Source organism: Aethina tumida, chromosome 7, assembly GCF_024364675.1.
Source record: "Aethina tumida isolate Nest 87 chromosome 7, icAetTumi1.1, whole genome shotgun sequence".
Lineage (NCBI taxonomy): Eukaryota > Metazoa > Arthropoda > Insecta > Coleoptera > Nitidulidae > Aethina > Aethina tumida.
The window spans coordinates 13,158,896-13,178,614 of NC_065441.1; the positions used below are offsets into that span (position 1 = coordinate 13,158,896).

Here is a 19,719-nt window from a genome sequence, read left to right on the forward strand (position 1 = left end):
AAGTGGAGATATAGAACAATATTAATATTCTGTTAAAGTGTTGAATATGAAATGTTTTGTACGGTTTTATCTGACATTAAATATTCTCTTCATCAATATTTTTAGAAGAAGACTGTAAACAATATATTCTGTTGGTGATTTTTGAGATCAAAATATATAAATTAATTAAATATATAATGTCTTAAAAAAGAAATCAAAATTAATATTTGGTAATATTCTGAACGTCAGACTGTTTTGTTATTTACAAATTTATTTAAAATTATTTATATTATTTGTGTCTGAAATATAAATACGTAAATTAGATTTTTAAATATTTTGCTAAAGAATTAATTGTGGTATGAAATGATTTTGTAATATAAATACGTTAGTAAGTTGGAACAATCATCAATATTATTAGAAAAAAATGATTTGAAACAATATTAATCATTCTATTAAACTGTTTTCTGTGTATTTTATTTGTCAATATTTCAAAAATTAATAAATATTATTAATAGTCTAGAAGTGTTTTTCGAGTTAAATATTTTACCTGAAATATAACAGTTGTTAAAAAAGAAATAAATGATTAATGCTTGTATTATTCTGAAAACTTTACACTGTTTTGTAATTTACAAATTTATTTAAAAGTTGGCTGAAACTGTTAAATAAATTTAGATAAATAAATATCTGTTGAAATGTTTACTTAAAATTAATTATATTATTATAGTAAAATGTAAAATTGATACTAAAATTTGGCTTTTTGTTATATAAATACTTTAATTTAGAAATTTAAAATATTTTGCTAAAGAGTTTAATAATGGCTTGAAATGATTTTGGAGATTAATCTGAAATTTAAAATTTTATTACTTAAATTCTTGAAGAAAATCTTAAATAAATATGAAAGAATAAATGTTTTTATCAAATAGTAATAATACAAATTAATTGCATTTAAAAAAAATATATTAAAAGTTTTTGTCTATATAAAGTTCATCAATATTTCTAGTAGAAAATGATTCAAAATGATATTAAGTATTCTACTTGAGTATTTACTGAGTTGAATATGAAATTTTTGGGATGGTTTTATCTGAAATTATAATATTAAATATTCAGTTCAAGTGTTTTTTGAGTTTTATTATGACTTCATTCGAAAATTAATGTGTTATTTAAAAGTTGGTTAAAAATATGTTAAATAAATTTAGATAATTGAATAAATATCTGTATTTACTTACAATATGGATGTAAATATAAAAATCTGATTATATTATCTGAAAATAATACATCTTAATTTGGAATAAAACTGTAAAATATCTTAAATGATTCTATGCTATACAAATTTTTCTTTGTAAAACTATGAATTTATTATATTGAAATTTATCAGTATTTTAAGAAAATATGATTGAAGTAACATTAAACATCTTGTTGGCGAAACAAGGAAAATTTTTGAAGTACTTTATTCAAATAATAGATATTTATTCAAAAAATTGTGCATTATCTTGCTTAGTTAAAAGTTACATGAAAAAACTTTAACAATATAATGCTTCTAGAAATACTACTGATTGTGAATTGAATATAAATGGTATTAATGTTGAATATTCATACAAGAATTTGTAGTTATCATTTATACCAACACAATAATTTAAAAGCTACTTAAATATTTACAAAGAAAATGGCTTTAAATAATGTTGTTTAATATTTTCTTTTAAAGAATTTTATAAGCCAAATATGCAACATTTTAAATTATTAATCATGAATTTTAATACAAACTTTCACATTGTAAAGTCGTTCCAATTATGGGCAAATATGTATGCAATAGATTTTTAATTACTTATACTTCCTGTTATCCGCTCCCACCCTTAGACAGCTGGCTCAAAAAGTCGCCGACTTTCCCACACGTCGACGATCGTCTCATCTTCCCATCGTAGGATGCAATAAGTTATCTCCTATCACAAAAACGCATTCGTACGATGCCAAATGCATCGGGGTATCAGTTGTCGTGACGTTATCCAGAACGCAGACATGTGCACGTTATCCGGAAATATGGCAATAATCGGCCGATACATTACACGCACTGTATCGACGACGTTTGCACGTGCACCGCTTCCGGCTTCCGGCGACGCTCCTCAAGAGGTGATGGGAACGTTCACATGCTGTGCAGTAAAATTTTCTGAATTTGTATAATTTATAAACTTAAATATTGCCCGTTTTACGCCGATCATTTGGTTGTGGAACGAGTTTTTTTATAATTGTTGGCGGTTCCATTTGAGAGGTCAATTGCTCCGGGAAATCTTAGTCACATTTGTTGATCTTCAAGGATACAGTTGATGTCAATTTACATCTTTATTCACGACCAGTTTTTACGACAAAAAGGTTTTTGTCCGATGAATTTTGTGCCACACATTTTCTTTATGATCTGCATTTAGTAAAAGTTTATCGGATGCATTAGTGAAATTTATTTTGTTAATCTTTTTTATGGATACAAGAGTGTTAACATGTGTACATAGTAAAATTGGTCGTAAAATCTATTTCAGTTATGTTATAATTAGAGTCACTAAACGGAAGGGATTCTAAACATTACTTTGAAATAATGTACGCTTAATTATGTCTCAATTTGTGTTATTCACACCGCACTTCATAAATAACAAAAAGTTATTCGATATAGTTAGTTAAATGTTTTGGAATTTTAAAACTGTTTAGTGGGCGACATCTATTTTTATCTATAAATTTTGTAATACCTATATTTATAATTACATATATATATAGACTAATAATGGTATTTATAAATTTTTTTTAGTATAATAAAAATGAAATAAAATAATGAATAAAATACATATTTCTATTAGTATAAAAATTGTTAAGTTTATTATACAATAGTTCAAAAATTATTATATTGTTGTTCATTAAAATAGGTAGATGAATATTTATTGGTCGAAAATCAGTTTATTTATTGTTACAGTGGTTACAAATTTTCTACAAATAATAAAATAAAACTCTTTATTGCTCTAATTACTAAATTAGTTAATTATTACAGTAGTTACAAATTTATAGGTTTTTAAATATTTGAAGTAAAATAAATTAATAATATAATAATATTACTCTAATTGAAAAAATAGTTAATTATTAGAGTAGTTACAAAATTTCTATCAAAATTTGTAGAATTTGGAATATTTTAAGTAAAATAAATTAATAAATAAATGTATTATTTTTAATTTTTTATTAAATAACAATAATAATAAAATAAACCTGTTTATTTCCCCAATTATATATAAAACTTGTATATTTTAATTTTGCTTCATTATAATAATAAAAAATTAAAAGTGTTTATTAGTATAATTGTATAATTAGTTAATTTGTTATTTTACTACTTATAAAATATTCCACACCATCTATTAAATCTGTAAACTGTTAAGATTTTCCGCCGAAATTTACAGATTTTAAAGTATTTTAAATCAAATAAATTAATAATATAATAATAATTTTTTCATAATTTCAGTTAATTTTTTATTACTTAATTATACTATATACACTTACCATTAAAATGATTTGACTTTGAAATGTTATAAGCGAAATCATTTAATAAAATAATAAAAATATATTTTAATTAGTTAATTGGTTACAAAATATTCTTGAACTGTTTATATTTTGAAATAATATCAGCAAAATGAATATAATAATATAAAAAAATATATAAATTTTAATTATGCTTCATTAAAATAATAATAAAATAAAATAAATATATTAGTATAATTATAAACTCAGTTAATTTATATTCCTTAGTTGCAAATTATTCTATACATTCACTGAATGTTTGAATTTTGTAATATTATGAGTTAAATAAATTAATAACACAATAAAAATATGTCTATTAATTTTAATTTTTTCTTCATTAGAATAATAATAAAATAAAAGTCCCTTGATCTTATTGTATATTTTATTACGATAATATAAAATATTCTACAATAATTCCATTGAAATGTTATGATTGCAAAATGTTTGGAGTAAAATAATTAAATAATAATATATTTATTTTTCATTAAAAGAATAAAATAAAATCTGTTTATTGATCTTAATTGTAAAATTAAAACATTTCAAATTAGAAAAAATTTAGTACAATATTTTTAGGAAATATTAAATAAATAAAAGACTCTTGCTTATTAATTTTAAAGTATAATCAGAGTATTGATTATTATAATTGTATAAAATATTTTTTTATTAGAATAAGATTTAATTTAACTATTATATTTTAAAGATTGTTACATTAATATTTTTAATAATAGGTTATATAAGGAATTAAAATCTTTTCATTCACAATTATATTGAAAATTATGTCTGCAACATCGAACAATCGAGATCAAGAAGAAACCATACAAATAATTGATTCCGTGACAAAAGCAAATTAATTACACAATACTCGTACAAATTCTCAATTCAACAAAACATTGCGAGACACGTTACACGTGTAACAACGTTTCCAGACAAATAACGAATTCACCTTTGTTTATTTTATGGTTATATAAAACGTCGATCTCCGCCAAGCGCATTCGTTCCCACAATTATCGAAATTAAATGGCCATCGAGAACGGGAGAAACAAAGAGGAACGTGAATGGACCCGCGGCGAAATATCCGCGTGCCGAATCGACCTGTGTTTATTAATATTCATGTTTCATTGAATAACACGCGGAAAATTGCGCATGAATTTCTTAATTTGATGTTGTGCTGTTGGCGTGTACATTCGAGATTTTCACGTAACTTCCCGTCGAGTGTGTTTTCCACCGGATGTTTTGTTTCGGTTTCCGATGCCAATCAGAATTTATTATTTTAACATCTCAAATTTGTTAAAGAATTTAGTTCTTTTTATTAAAATTCTGGCATGGAATTGATTAAATATATGTAAATTAATGTTTTATAAATTAAAAGTGTGTTTGATTGATCATGGTTTTGGTGTTATCTAATAGATGGATATTTTCTGTCTTTAATAATATAACAAGAATTAAAATATCGTTTTTGTACAAGTTTAAATAGTTCATTTACCAAAATTTCTTTAATATTAATATTTTCTGATTAATTGTCTCTTTTGTAACAAGTAATAAATAACTCTATTTAAAGATAGATTTTGTCATTAAACAAGATTAAACACCTCATTTACCAGTTTTTCTTGTGTTATTTTGAGATTTTTTGTATATTTATTAAGTTTATCGGCAGTTTGTGTTTAATGACAGTTTATGTTCTTGATTAAATTCTTATCACATTAATGTGTATTATCTAATCAAATGTCTCTTTTGTAACAAGCAGTAATTCTATTTTGTGAAAGATCTTGTCATTGTACAAGTTAAGCTGCTCATTTACTAATTTTTGTAAAATTATAAAGTTTAATGGCAGTTTATGTTCTTGATTAAATTCTCATCACATTGATAAGTATTTTGTAAGTAAATGTTTCTTTTGTAACAAGTAGTAACTCTATTCTGTGAAAGATCTAGTCATTGTACAAGATTAAACAGCTCATTTACCAATATTTATTGTATTATTTTGAGCTTTTTTGTATATTTATAAAGTTTATTGACAGTTTGTCTTATTGATTAAATTTTCATCACATTGATGAGTATTTTCTAATCAAATGTCTCTTCTTTAACAAGTAATAACTCTATTCTGTGAAAGATCTTGTTATTGTACAAGATTAAGCTGCTCATTTACTAATTTTTCTTGTATTACTTTGAGCTTTTTGTAAAATTATAAATTTAATGGCAGTTTATGTTTTTGTATAAATTCTCATCACATTGTTAAGTATTTTCTAAGTAAATGTCTTTTTTGTAACAAGTAGTAACTCTATGCTGTAAAAGATCTTATCATTGTACAGGATTAAACAGCTCATTTATCAATTTTTATTGTATTATTTTAAGTTTTTTTTATCTATTTATGAAGTTTATTGACAGTTTGTGTTCTTGATTAAATTCTCGTCACATTGATGAGTATTTTCTAATCAAATGTCTCTTTTGTAACAAGCAATAAATCTATTTTGTGAAAAATCTCCCGTCATTTTCCAAGATTAAACAGCCCATTTACCTATTTTTATTGTATTATTTTGAGCTTTTTTTTGTATATTATAAAGTTATTAACAGTTTGTGTTCTTGATTAAATTCTCATCACATCGATGAAATTTTCCAATCAAATGTCTCTTTTATAACAAGTTTTTCTTGTATTATTTTGAGCTTTCTTGTATATTTATACAATTTATTGACATTTTTTGTCACATTGATGAGTATTTTCCAACTAAATGTCTCTTTTATAACAAGTAGAAATTCTAGTTTGTTAAAGATCTTGTCATTGTACAAGATAAAGCAGCTCATTTACTAATGATTCTTGTATTATTTTGAACCCTTTTGTATATTTATAAAGTTTATCGACTGTTTGTGTCCTAGATTAAATTCTCATCACATAGCTAAGTAGTTTCCAATTAAATGTCTCTTTTGTAACAAGTAGTAATTATAATTTGCTAAATATCTTATCATTGTACAAGATAAAGCAGCTCATTTACTAATTACTCTTGTATTATTGAGCTTATTTGTAAAATTATCGACAGTTTGTGTTCTTGATTAAATTCTCCTCACATTCTAATCAAATGAGTTTTTTTTTTGTATATTTACAAAATATGTCAATATTTTATCATTGAGCAGTTTTTGCTATTTATTTTTACCATTGTGTATGTTTTAAGGGTTCATTTACCAATTTTATTTTGAGTTTTTTTCATCTTTGAGACCTGAAGAGCGATTGTGCATTTCATAACTAATAAATTGGTTAAAAACCGAAACACGTCGGCGGGTTATTGTTGGCAGGAAAGCCAGACACCGTCGGTTTCCTAATCATGAATAAATTGGCCGATGCGGGGGTCACAAATCCGACTGAATGCTGAATGAGCGGCATCACGGTCCGGACGCGTTTCCATTTCAATTTCATCTCGGTTAATCGAAATGTTTTGTTGTTTACCCCGGCGCCGGGCGCACGTTTCGAAAGGTAGTTTGTTGAACTCGTCGCCCCGGACATGTGGCCGACAGACGTGCACTTTATTGCTGGCTTTCATCTAAATTTGTACGAAACTTACCTCACAACAAGTCGCATGCAGTGCATGCTAGTTGGGAGGTGACGATTCGAACTGGGTTAATCGGGTACCAGTTTGTTAGGCACATTTTTGAAATGCATAGTTAAATCGGTGCAGTCTACTACGCACACGAATTTAGGTGGCCCAGAATGTTAGCAGTGCATCACCACGTTAAATTAAACGACATTTCGTCTAGATTTCTCCGTAATAACAGTCGTGTCTGATTTAAATATTTGTGTTATGTAAAAGTTATAAATTTATTGGATGGTATTTGTTTGCAGTGACACGCCGTCTGCTTTTTATAGCTCTCAAAAAGGAGACTATACTTTCTCTCTGCGTTTGATGCAGGCACACGTTTCGAAAGAATGCTTTAAATTGAAGGCAAACTTAATTTTGATCAATTCTACTAAATTATAGTCATACTGCTTAGGTTGCAGGAAACAACTGGTTTCATTGAATTATTTAATGTTCTCACTAATGTGTCATTAGGGATTTCTAAATGAAAGTTAAGAACGAGTTTTTGTGGATTAATGGAATTACTTTGTTCAAATGTGAGTGTGACAAACCTGGAAAAATTATAAAATTATCAGTTAGAATGTATGTTTTATCTAGACTAAAATTTTCTTCTTTATTTTTAAATTGACTTATTTATTTATCTGTTTCAAACAATACACTATTATTGTCTCACTCAGAGCCTTAACAATACAAAATTCCAGAATTTTTTTAAAATATTCATAGATGTGACAAATTATGAAATCCCCAGTATGTAATTATTCAAATAATTGTTGAAATGTTTCAACATATCCTGACAGAATTGTGAATACTGTTTGTTTACATTATGTTTAATAATTTAATACATGCTCATGTATAACTGTTTTAAATATTTTAGACAATTATTTTAACATTTTCTCTAAAAAATATGTAAAGAAAATGATTTCACTTATTATTTACATAGTTACAATTTCCTTGAAGTGTTTTTCAGCAGTTGGAATTTATACTTTAAGATGCACAAAATTAAATATAAATAACGGACGCCCTGTATAAAATTTGGGAGTACTAATAAAGGCCCTTTGTAGGATAGTCCTTTGTGAACATGTATGTCATAAATGAACTTTCCAGCATCAAAATTGGTGGTTTTATAGACAATTTAGTTAGACCACCAGAGTGACAATTTTTGGAAAAAAATAATAATAATTCAAAATTATTGGATTTTGGTATTGGTCTTGGAACATATAGTTACAATTATATATATAGATCAAATATTAAAAATATGGTGTCCATATACTTCTAATGAATAACTTAGGTGAATCACCTTGTATACAATTTGGAAGAGCCATTCTTAAGGAAAAATATGTGAGCAATTCGATTTCACATATTATTTAGGTAGTGACACTTCGAACAGTTTCTCAACAACTAAAAAGTTCAAAACAAATTTATTACATTGCACAGAAGTGACAGACAATAAATAATGGAATTGAGTCGTATAAACCAGGATCTGTTTTCATGGGCGCAAACGTTCGGCGACCACAGCGAGTTGCGGGGCCACCCACCGGCCGCCGAGGCATTCTTTGTTTACGGTACCGTGTTCCAATTGCGGAGGTGCGCCGCCGCTACGTGCTCTCAGCCGTTCGCACGAGGCGAAAGTAGTTTGATGGACGTAACGTACTCGGGGTACTGGACGTACCGTCCGACGGTCTTGTCGTAAGATCCAAGGCCTTTTTGGGAACCGGAGAAAATCTATGACCTTCGGTTTTTCGTACGATCACAAAAGCTAATTCAGTTTAATCGTTTGTCATTTTTACAGTTCATCAAACTTTCCTGTAAATACTATAATATTTTTACCACTGTTAATTATATGGTTAACAAATTATTATTATTGTGTAACAAATGACAATATCTCACGACGTTAAATAGGCATCAGCAAAAAGATGGACAGACGATATGTCTGAAGACAAAACTGCTGTGTCGTCAAGTGAACGATGATTAATCTTACCATTTTAATCGTCAATGGTGTCGCCATGGTTGATAGTTTTACCTCAATGGAATTGTTCAATTAATCAAGTTGCATTACCCCTTTAGTTGTGATAAATTATCCTGAGAAATAAATAAATTTCGTAATAAATTCATGCCTTTTATTTACCTCAGCAGTTATCAATAATATTAATAACTAAAACATATAAAGTTTTAATTTTTCAAATGATTTTTATGGATTTACAACATAAGCCGAAAAAAGCGTGCAATGGCATTTTTTATTGTAGTATGACCTCTAGGTCGTATTACATAATTGATCATTAAAAATGTCATAAAATTATAATAATAAGCAATTTCGTTCAGATTAGTAATTACTGATTTGTTTTACAACGAAATTAGTCAAGGCTCACAATGTCACATATGCATGTGATATTTTATCAAGAAATTCTATAATTATTATTAAAATATTTATTCTGACACAAACCATATAATGTAAATTACTCAGTTCTTAGAAAAATATACGTATTTATTTATAAAATTATTATTTATTAAAATTATACAAAATAGAGTTGAATTATACGTATTTTTTATATTATTTACAATAAATATAGAATAATGATAAAATTTAATTATCATTATAATTAATTTTATTTATTTTAGAGTATAAGATAAAAATAATTTTAATAAATTTTCTTCGTTATAAATTAACAAAAGAATAAATTATTATTCTAAATTTAATTTAAAATGTATCAACATAATTTGAGGACTTTTTTCAAATATTTTACAATATGTATATAGATTTGTTTAAACAAACATGTTGTGTGTATTATACATGGTTTTCCATAACTAACTGGATATAATTGAATCATACAAAAATATTTCGATTTAATCAAATTGGACTTTTTTATTTTGAATTTATGAAATAACTATTTAAATAAATATTTTTGTGTTTGTTGTATAGATATTATTTATTAAAATTGAATTATAAATAAAAGGGTACTGTATAAGATAAAAATAATTCAAATAGTTCTTAAATTTTCAATGATACAAATTAAAAACAGTCCCATTAATAAAAAACAAAATATAATTCTCACAATATTAAATAAATTTAATTCAGAAAGTATCAGTGCAATTTAGGATATGTAAACAATTTTTAAATATTTCACAGTATGTATATAATTCTATAATATTTTCTAACATACATGTTAGATTTAATCAAATTGGACTTCAAAAATTTGATACTGTAGTTATGGAATTTATTTTTTGTATTCAGATCATATTGAACTATATTTTGTAAAATGGAGCTTTCTAACTTACGAAAATAGATTTTTTGAGGTATTTCGTACAATACATAATCTAAAATCGTTGAAACTCTTTTATTTCTTGGTACAAAAAATATTGCTCAATTTTCTTAGTGGAAGAAAGGTACACCGTATAAATGTCTTTCCTAATTGGTATTTTAAAATTGTATAACTATTATTGCAAAATTTCTTTTCCTAACAAGTTTACTAGACAATTAATTAATTAATTTTCTGACAAAATGGATGGAACACCACTGCTTGATGCTTTATTATGAGATTCTATAATGATAATTCTAACCATGCAATGGAAATTATTGACTTCTTAGAATACAGTATTTGTTTGTAGTATATTTGCATTCATTAACATGTTTGCTTAACAAACAATCTGTTAATTATTCTTTGTATCTTTTTTTCAAAATTTAACGTGGTTAGAAGATACCAATGCATAATTATTTACAGTAACTGGGAAATGAATAAGTAATTTGGCATTGAACTTTAGCATTTCAATTTACAAACGGAGTCTGTAAAATATATAATATAAATAAAATGTAAATGTGTCTGTATGGATTTATGTTTTCTCTTGATAAATATAACGCCATATTCGGTAAATAATGATAAAAACAACGTATCCTTCAATGCTGATTAAATAGGAAATTGATATTACTGCATAAAATTACTATTTCCTTAACATTAAATCGCAGTTAATTTGAAATAATCCGTGTAATCCGCCGCACCATCGTCGGATTACATATCAGAACACTTCCTCTACGACTCCCTGGCGCACAGCCAACAATCAAATAAATTTATTAGTTTTTCCTGGACATATCGCTCAGAAAAAAAAATTGATTTACACTGTCCCATCGTCACGGCTCGAAATAACAATGTATAAATAAAATTTCCGACGCAACGCTTAAAAATACAATAACACAATGGTAAGTCGAGCTGTTAATAAATCATTGCGGCTAAATGGCGGCATTAATTACTCTAATCGACAATAATTTACACTTCGTCCGTCGGTCGGCCGAGCATTAAAATTTTTTCCTCCCGCAATTAGGATTCTAATTTGCGGCCGCGTTCGTTCCATGTAAAACCGGGAAACAATGGTTTCTAACTAGCCGCGTGAACAATCGGAGGCGTGGAGAATGCAATACAATTACCATTGAAATTTAATTTTATATGTCACGTTCCCATGTGCTCGAACATTGTCACACTACATTACGGTCGCACTCGTAAATATTAACTTAATTAATTTACGGGGGTTCGTAATAAAACGATGAAATGGTTTGGTTAGGTGGAAACCATATCCTCTATTAGTAAATTGTGATTCTTAATTATGTCATAGGCTTATTAACATGAAATTTGTTGTGCACCCTTTTTGAACCATGTGCTATTCAATGAGAGTCTAATTTTTCCTTAAAACGGGATCTAAGCAGTTTTTCTCATTACAAAACATCATTTGGAGGTGATTTAAAAGTTTTTTGAAAATATTTTTACTTTCAATCTTTTGAGATATTGTTCATCAAAATGATCTATAAATAAAAAAGTTATGGTATTGTTTACATCTTATGTAGACCATATTATTTATTACTAGAAAAGAGATTTTTTTCTAAAAAAATAATAATTTATTATTTACACAATTGTTCAAATATTGTGTATAATTCGAAGGTTTCTCTTTAACTAATGTGTTGCATATTATTATATATTTGGAAGAATATATGTGTTTTTATCAAACAAATTAGCAAGATCTTACATACATTACATATCTCATTAATAAGGAAATCTAAAAGTATTTATCTTTGACATATAATATTATCAAAATATGAAAATAATGTATATTGAATATTTGAAACTAATTATTTAGATATTGTTTGTCATTAATATATTCTTTTATTGTGTGCATATCTTTCCAATTATTATTTATTAAATAAATAATATCAGTTTAATATGTAATAAATCAGAAATTTAAATAATTTATATCATTTATTTCTTAATAAAACATATAAGTATATATGTATATTATTACATATTTGGAATTAAATCTTTATATTTTATGCAGTAGTTTGTTGTTTTATAAAATTTTGAGTATTTACTCGAATATTTTCATAATTTTTACAAAAAAAACAGAGAAATTGTTATTAACATTGCAGTAAATAATTATAATTAATTATCAAAAGTCAGTAATGAATTTCTTTTATTTATTTATTAATAAAAAATATTAATTAATTCAAATGTGAAACTAAGTGTGTATAATGAATAATTATTTTTATTCTCAGACTATCCTTTGATATAGAATCCATTAAAAACTAATTATAATTAAAAAGTTATCATAATGTTTTCATCTTAATAATAATATTGATAGAAAATGAAACTATTAAATATAAAAATTGAATAAATTTGATACTAAATGTATCAGATTAATTTAATAGTTTTGATATATTTTATATTTGTATATTATCGCATATTTAGAACTGTATTTTTATATTTTTACGCAGTAATGATAATATACCTGGTATGTGAAATTGTGAGTTTTTACTTGAATATTTTCAAGGTTTTTACAAAAAAAAACCTGTGAAATTATTATTAATATTGCATAATTCAGTGAATAATTATAATTAATTGTCAAACAAATAACTTAGTAAGAATATGGTGAAGATGTAGATAATCTAAAAAGTCAGATTTATTTGATTTATTTAATACAAAATGTAATTCAAATATGAAACTAAGGGTGTATAATGAATATTTTTACTAACTATTTTATTAAACAATATTTATGTGGTAATAGACCTTTTTATTGTCAGTTTATCCTTTGTTGTAGTATCCATTAAAAGATAATTATAATTAAAAAGTTATGGTAATCTTAAATAGACCATAATATTAATAATAATAATAATAGAAAATGAAACTATTAAATAAAAAAGTTGAATAAATTTGATACTAAATCTATCAGATTAATGTAGATGGTTTTCAAATTTCAAGACAGTAAGAATATAGTAGATATTTTAAAAAGTCGATAAAGGATTTGATTTCTTTATTAATAAAAAATGTAATTCAAATATGAAAATAAATGTATATAAATGTTGTTTAAATAATATTTATGTGGTAATAGAGCTTTTTATTGTCAGTCTATCTATTAAATAAAAAAGTTAGGATTTTATCTTAAATATATCTTAATATTAATAAAATAATTATTACTCCAAAAAAATAATAAATTTAATACTACATCTATCAGTTTAATTTGGAATTATATATTTAATCTATTACAGTAGTGGCCCTATAACTGGTAATTAAAAAATTCAAATATTTTCTTCTAGATATTGGAATAAATGAATATTTATTATATCCATTTATTCTTGTCTTATTTAACTATTTATAAGTTACGTTATTCACACATCAATATGAGACCGGAGAAAACAGGGGAATAAAAAAATAAAAGTGAAACTTATTTGAAATTGGTGTATAAATTTAATTAATTTTCAGTAATTAGCAGATGTTTATAATTTTTTTATATATTTGAGACCTCTACAACATTTGTGAATGATTATAATAATTAATTAACTCCATTCAAAAATTGTACGTTTCTTTTTTTTTTCAGACGACAAATGCAGCGGAACTGGTCATCCACATACCGGGCAACCTGGGCCAGGACGGGGTAGTCTACCGGCTGGACTACTACCCGCCGTTCGGCTACCCCGCCCCCAACACCACCATCGCCTCCAAGGACATACGGGACGTCATCAAGTTCTCGCAGGCGTTGCCCGGCACCAAGTACGACTTCTGGCTCTACTACTCGAACGCCACCCACAACACCCTCACCTGGACGGCCAACTTTACCACCGGTAAAAAGACCATGCCATTAATTCGTAGCCGGTGGAAAGGCGCACTCGGGTTTTATTGCGGCGATCGTGCCGCCGTTGACCGTTATTCAGCCTACGCGAATCCGCGGATACCATTTAAATGAGTTTTTTTCTGTTGTTGTTGATTTGAATGCCATGCAAATCGGTCCGTTTTATTGTGCAAATAAGGTTGTTTTCCGAAATGGTGTTTGTTTTAACGAAAGGGGGACAAGACGTGTTTCAATTAACGCTTTCTATTACTGTTACAACGTCCAAGAAGGAATTAGATAAGTTCGAATTGGAACGTGCAATTAGATGTATCAAATGTGTATTTTGATGTCACATCTATTTTCAGAAGTGGTCGTTAATACATGCTAATTTTCTAGATGATCAACTACACGATTATTGGATGTGCAATAACAAATAGTAACGACAATTAGATTGAATGCAAACAAATGTATTTAGTATTCAGTACTGATACTCTATTTCTAACATCCTGGTTTGATTGGTGATTGAGCAATCAATTGCACCTTGCAAATTTAATACTCTGATAATTATAGATAAAAAAATCAAATTAATTGGCGAATTTACCAAAAAGCCACAATGATTCTGTGGTTTTAGCCATTTCCAAGGAATAAGGAAGCTGCAAATTGGAAAAGTACCATAATTAGATAATAAATAGATATTATTGAGGGAATTATAAATGTGGGTGATTTCATGATAAAGAAAAGGGAAGTAGACATGATTAAAAGCATGAATCACATTTTAAAACACTCACTTTTTTAATTTTTACATTCCTATAAAATGTTATTATTACAATACGTCTTTATTCTAATAAACTTATTTTCAAAATTTATTAAAAAGTTGTTTAATATTATATTAAATATATTTATTAATATAAATTTGTTACAAAGATATTTATGTTAAGTATGAAGTATTTTATCTAACTGATTTTCTTATTACTTTATGCATTCTTCACAATTAGTATAATTACCAAGTTAATTTGAAATAAATTGGTAAACATGTTTTGGTTAAAATTTAATTAGATGCAAACCAGTACCTTAATATAAAAATTTCCACACCATTTATATGAAATATTTATTAATCATTTCTCTCATTTTCTTATAAAGTTACATAACAAATATGAAATTTCCAAAGTTAAAATTGTTTTTGAAGTCAATACCAAAGGCAGATTACCGTTACACATTATTGCATCAAGATCAGGTTGTGTTGTCTATAATTTAAATAATGAATGCCTTGAGATACATGTTCGGTCTTTTTGAAAAGACTTATTTCACTAATAAAATTATAAATTAGAATATTTCCGATTGTAACAATATCTTTTTTTTGCAATTAAATTTTATATATTTTTTAATTAACATTTATTCAGTTATTTATTTTCTGATTTGACGTTTTTTCCAGATCAGATATAGAAAAACTTACTTAAGTGTCCAGAGCCCTTTTTTAAAAATGTTGATTATCTCAATCCGTAATTTATTCTTGTTGTCCTTAAAATATCAGGGATTTTTCATGTATCATAAACTTCTTACACTTAAAAAATGTCATCTTACAATTTTGAGATAATATTTTTTAATATTTAATATTTTACATTTTACATTTTGTTACAGTTTACATATTAAATCTGTCAAAAGGTGGTTTGTAGACACCTGTCCTGAAATACGAGTAATAACTAAATGCTGTGCTGTCAATTTGGGACATCCCGTATATTTTAATAGAAAAGACCCAAATAATATAATATTTATTAAATTGTAATTAGCTTATCACAGTCGGTCATGCTTAAATTTCTAATTAATTTATAATAATAATAATACAGATGCTATAATTTATTGCTGGTTTCGTTTTGTGGAAACTCTCTGTCTAGTCCTAGATCCGAGTTTCTAATTAAAGTAATCGTTTACGCTCTTGTAATTTAAATAAAACAAAAAAGTATCGCCCTCCAATTTTATTTTATGATTGTCATTTCAATAACCACCTAACAGATGTTAAGATGTTCGTTCGTTCAACGAGCTATGTCGGCATAATCAAGTGGACTAAAAACTTAACGTTATTGGGCATAATTAAAAAAATCACAGACGTCTGGCTATCGTGCAGACTCCATCCACTTATCATGACAAAATCAATACGCATAATATCCGCCAGACAACTAATTTTGAATTTTTCGCAGTGCCGGACCCGCCGTCGAATCTCTCAGTGTCGGTGCGTAGCGGCAAAACGGCCGTCATATCGTGGAGTCCTCCGTCACAAGGCAGCTTCACCAGCTTCAAGCTCAAAATCAATCCGCTCATCCATCTGACGGACTCGAAGCCGCAGACTTTGACAATCGACGCGGGCGAAAGTTCGTCATACATCATGAAGGACCTGATCCCCGGTGCCACGTACCAAGTCCAGGCGTTTTCTGTGTTTGAGAACAAGGAGAGTGCGGCCTATACATCCAGGAACTTCACGACAAGTAATTGCGGTTCCCTCAACATAAAATTCAAATAATAATATTTGTTTTATAGAGCCCAACACACCCGGAAAGTTCATCGTGTGGTTCCGGAACGAAACCACCCTTCTGGTGCTGTGGCAGCCGCCTTACCCCGCCGCCATTTATACCCACTATAAAGTTTCAATAGATCCACCCGACGCGAACGACAGCGTACTTTACGTCGAGAAGGAGGGTGAACCTCCCGGTCCGGCTCAGGCGGCTTTCAAAGGTTTGGTTCCGGGCAGGGCGTACAACATTTCAGTGCAGACCATGTCGGAGGATGAGATTTCGACGCCCACGACTGCGCAGTACAGGACTGTGCCGTTGAAGCCGCTGAAGATCAGCTTTGATAAGGAGAAGATCACGTCCAATTCTTTTGTGGTTCATTGGGAGGCGCCAAATGGAAAAAGGTTTGACTGCGTTCCGTGAATTTTTTCAAAACTAATAATATCTATATATAATACTACATGATTAAATAATTTTGCTAAAGGTTACTGAAATCAGTGATTCATATTTGACTGGTTAGTTAAACCTATTATATTCCTATGATGCACTTAATTTATTATTGTTAACAAGGTTTTGCGATTGAATAATTTAGTTTAATTAACTTTGGCTCTTATCATGATGATTTAATTACAATTATTGAATTACTATGATAACGAATCTCATTATTTAGGATCCATAACGAGTATTTAAATTACATTTTCTATTATAAAATTAATTCAAAATATATTTTTTTAATAATTAATTCACTCTTTATTCGTGTTTGTGGTTTTACCTTTGACATAAATTCTTTTACAGTGAGTTTGACAAATACCAAGTCTCATTGGGAACATCCAGAAAATTATCAGTAACAAGATCCAAAGATGAACCAACCACATTGGAATTTCGAGAAGGTTTGGAACCTGGTAAAACCTATTCTGTAGTCATAAAAACTTTATCCGGAAAAGTAACATCGTGGCCTGTCAATGCTGAAGTAACTTTAAGTAAGTAATATTTAAATTAATTTAAATTTTCTCATAACTAGGGTAGTAATAATTTCAAGCTTTTCCACTGAATTTATACCATGAATTTTAAGTAAGGTAGTTGAAAGTGAGAAACAGTTTTTTAAACGATTTGCCGGATGAATAAATCTACCACCAATAAGTAAAAGACATCAGATATTACTAAATACTATTATTACAGAAACTTGAGATAATTTCATACTTACTAAAAATAAAAACATTTTAGAAAAGACAAATTGATTAGCAAAATTTTATTTTTATCAGAACCTTTGCCTGTATCCAACCTGGAGGCCTCAGAAGACGATTCTGGTACAATGTTCTTATCCTGGCTTCCGAATCCTGAAAGCACACAAAATTCATATTCGATATCCTATCACGAGGTCGAGAGCGTGACCGGCGACAGCAACACAATAACCACCAACAAGACGACGATAGAATTAGAGGCTTTATTGCCAGGACGCAACTACACTCTATCAGTACAGGCGGTTTCGAAAGACGCACACTCAGATGACAGTTACATTAATATTGTTACAAGACCTAGTGCTCCCATCATAGAAGACTTAAAGCCGATCATAGATGGATTGAATATCAGCTGGAAATCAGACGTGAATTCCAGACAGGACAGATACGAAATACAATGGATAAGAAACGACACGAATGACTTAAGAAGCAAGATAATCAGTGATTCAAAGATAATACTCCCAAAATTGTATCCTGGCGCAGGATATTTGGTCAAGGTGTTTGCGATTTCTCATGGATTAAAGAGTGAACCACACGAATACTTCCAACCAGTCTGTAAGTGTTTCCAGATTTTTACTTTGTTAATATATTTAATTTGTTTGTTTTGAACAGTCCCAAGGCCACCGAGGAACATGTCGTTGTTGAAAATCACCACAAACTCGGTGATAGTCCAATGGTCCGCGCCATTAGATTCATTAATATCCGAATACGCCATCAGATACAGATCAGACTCCGACAACAATTGGGTAAAACTTCCGCCTGTCCACATCACCGAGGCGGAAGTAGCAGATATGACCGCAGGAGAGAAATACACCATCCAAGTGAACACGGTCAGCTACGGATTGGAGAGCAACGAGCCCCAACAATTAAATCACACAGTTCGTGAGTATTTGCTTTCAATGTTAGTTTATCAACGCTCACTGGTTGTTTCTTCCAGGACCTAATCCCGTATCGAATATTGCTCCTTTGGTGGATTCGAATAACGTAACGTTAGAATGGCCCAGACCGGAAGGTAGAGTCGAAACTTACGTGGTGGTTTGGTTCGAAACGACTACGCCCAATAAACTCAACAAAAAGAACGTTACACAGATCCAAAACGAAACTGGTCCGGTGCGTTTATTGGTCGGCGATTTAATACCCGGCGTCGAATATACCTTCAACATTAAAGCCGTGTCCAACGACTTACAGAGCGACATCACGAAATTACGCACAAGAACAAGTAAGTGTTTATTTGTATTGGGATGTTTAAAACCTTCTAAATTGTTCCATTTTTACAGTGCCCTTGATACAATCCGAGGTGGTGGTTGTTAACAATCAACAGACGACTGACTCGATTAGTTTACGGTACACACCGACGCCTCAAACGTCCTCCAAGTTCGACGTTTATAGGTTTTCTTTATCGGAATCGAACATCCCTGACCAAGAAAAGGCGGCCAACGATTCCGACAGGCTTGTAACCTTTACTGGTCTTACGCCGGGCAGATTGTATAACATCACCGTGTGGACCGTTTCGCAGAATGTGGCCAGTCAGCCTTTGCAACGCCAGGACCGTCTTTGTAAGTACATTTTAAGGTTTCTTCAAATTGACCCTGAATTGGAATAATATATACAAAATTAGTTTAATAAATATGTATTTTTTCATCTTTGTATTAAATTTGTATACTCTTTCTAACCATACTATTTATTTTTCTATATTATATTTAAAACATTTTTTGAGTTAAAATGGCATATTCAAGTATCATAATTTGTTACTTTCGTCGGTTGAAAAGTGGTAATGAATTCATTGTTGAACGTCAAGGTCATTTTGAAACCTAC

General features: G+C 28.5%; 1 protein-coding gene across 5 annotated transcripts in view; it reads left to right on the top strand.

The window, feature by feature from the left end:
- The window catches only part of LOC109597772 (tyrosine-protein phosphatase 10D), a 31,535-nt gene that overhangs the window by 6,978 nt on the left and 4,838 nt on the right, over nucleotides 1–19,719 (top strand). For all 5 annotated transcript variants that reach the window (XR_007548647.1, XM_020013529.2, XM_049969480.1 and 2 more), the window contains exons 2-9: nucleotides 13,932–14,175; nucleotides 16,358–16,642; nucleotides 16,695–17,070; nucleotides 17,462–17,646; nucleotides 17,929–18,459; nucleotides 18,517–18,786; nucleotides 18,842–19,123; nucleotides 19,182–19,460. Coding sequence is in view for 4 of the 5 variants with exons in the window: in XM_020013529.2 (XP_019869088.2) it covers nucleotides 13,932–14,175; nucleotides 16,358–16,642; nucleotides 16,695–17,070; nucleotides 17,462–17,646; nucleotides 17,929–18,459; nucleotides 18,517–18,786; nucleotides 18,842–19,123; nucleotides 19,182–19,460 (2,452 nt within the window). In the remaining variant the exon portion in view is untranslated. The remainder of the gene's footprint in view (nucleotides 1–13,931; nucleotides 14,176–16,357; nucleotides 16,643–16,694; nucleotides 17,071–17,461; nucleotides 17,647–17,928; nucleotides 18,460–18,516; nucleotides 18,787–18,841; nucleotides 19,124–19,181; nucleotides 19,461–19,719) is intronic.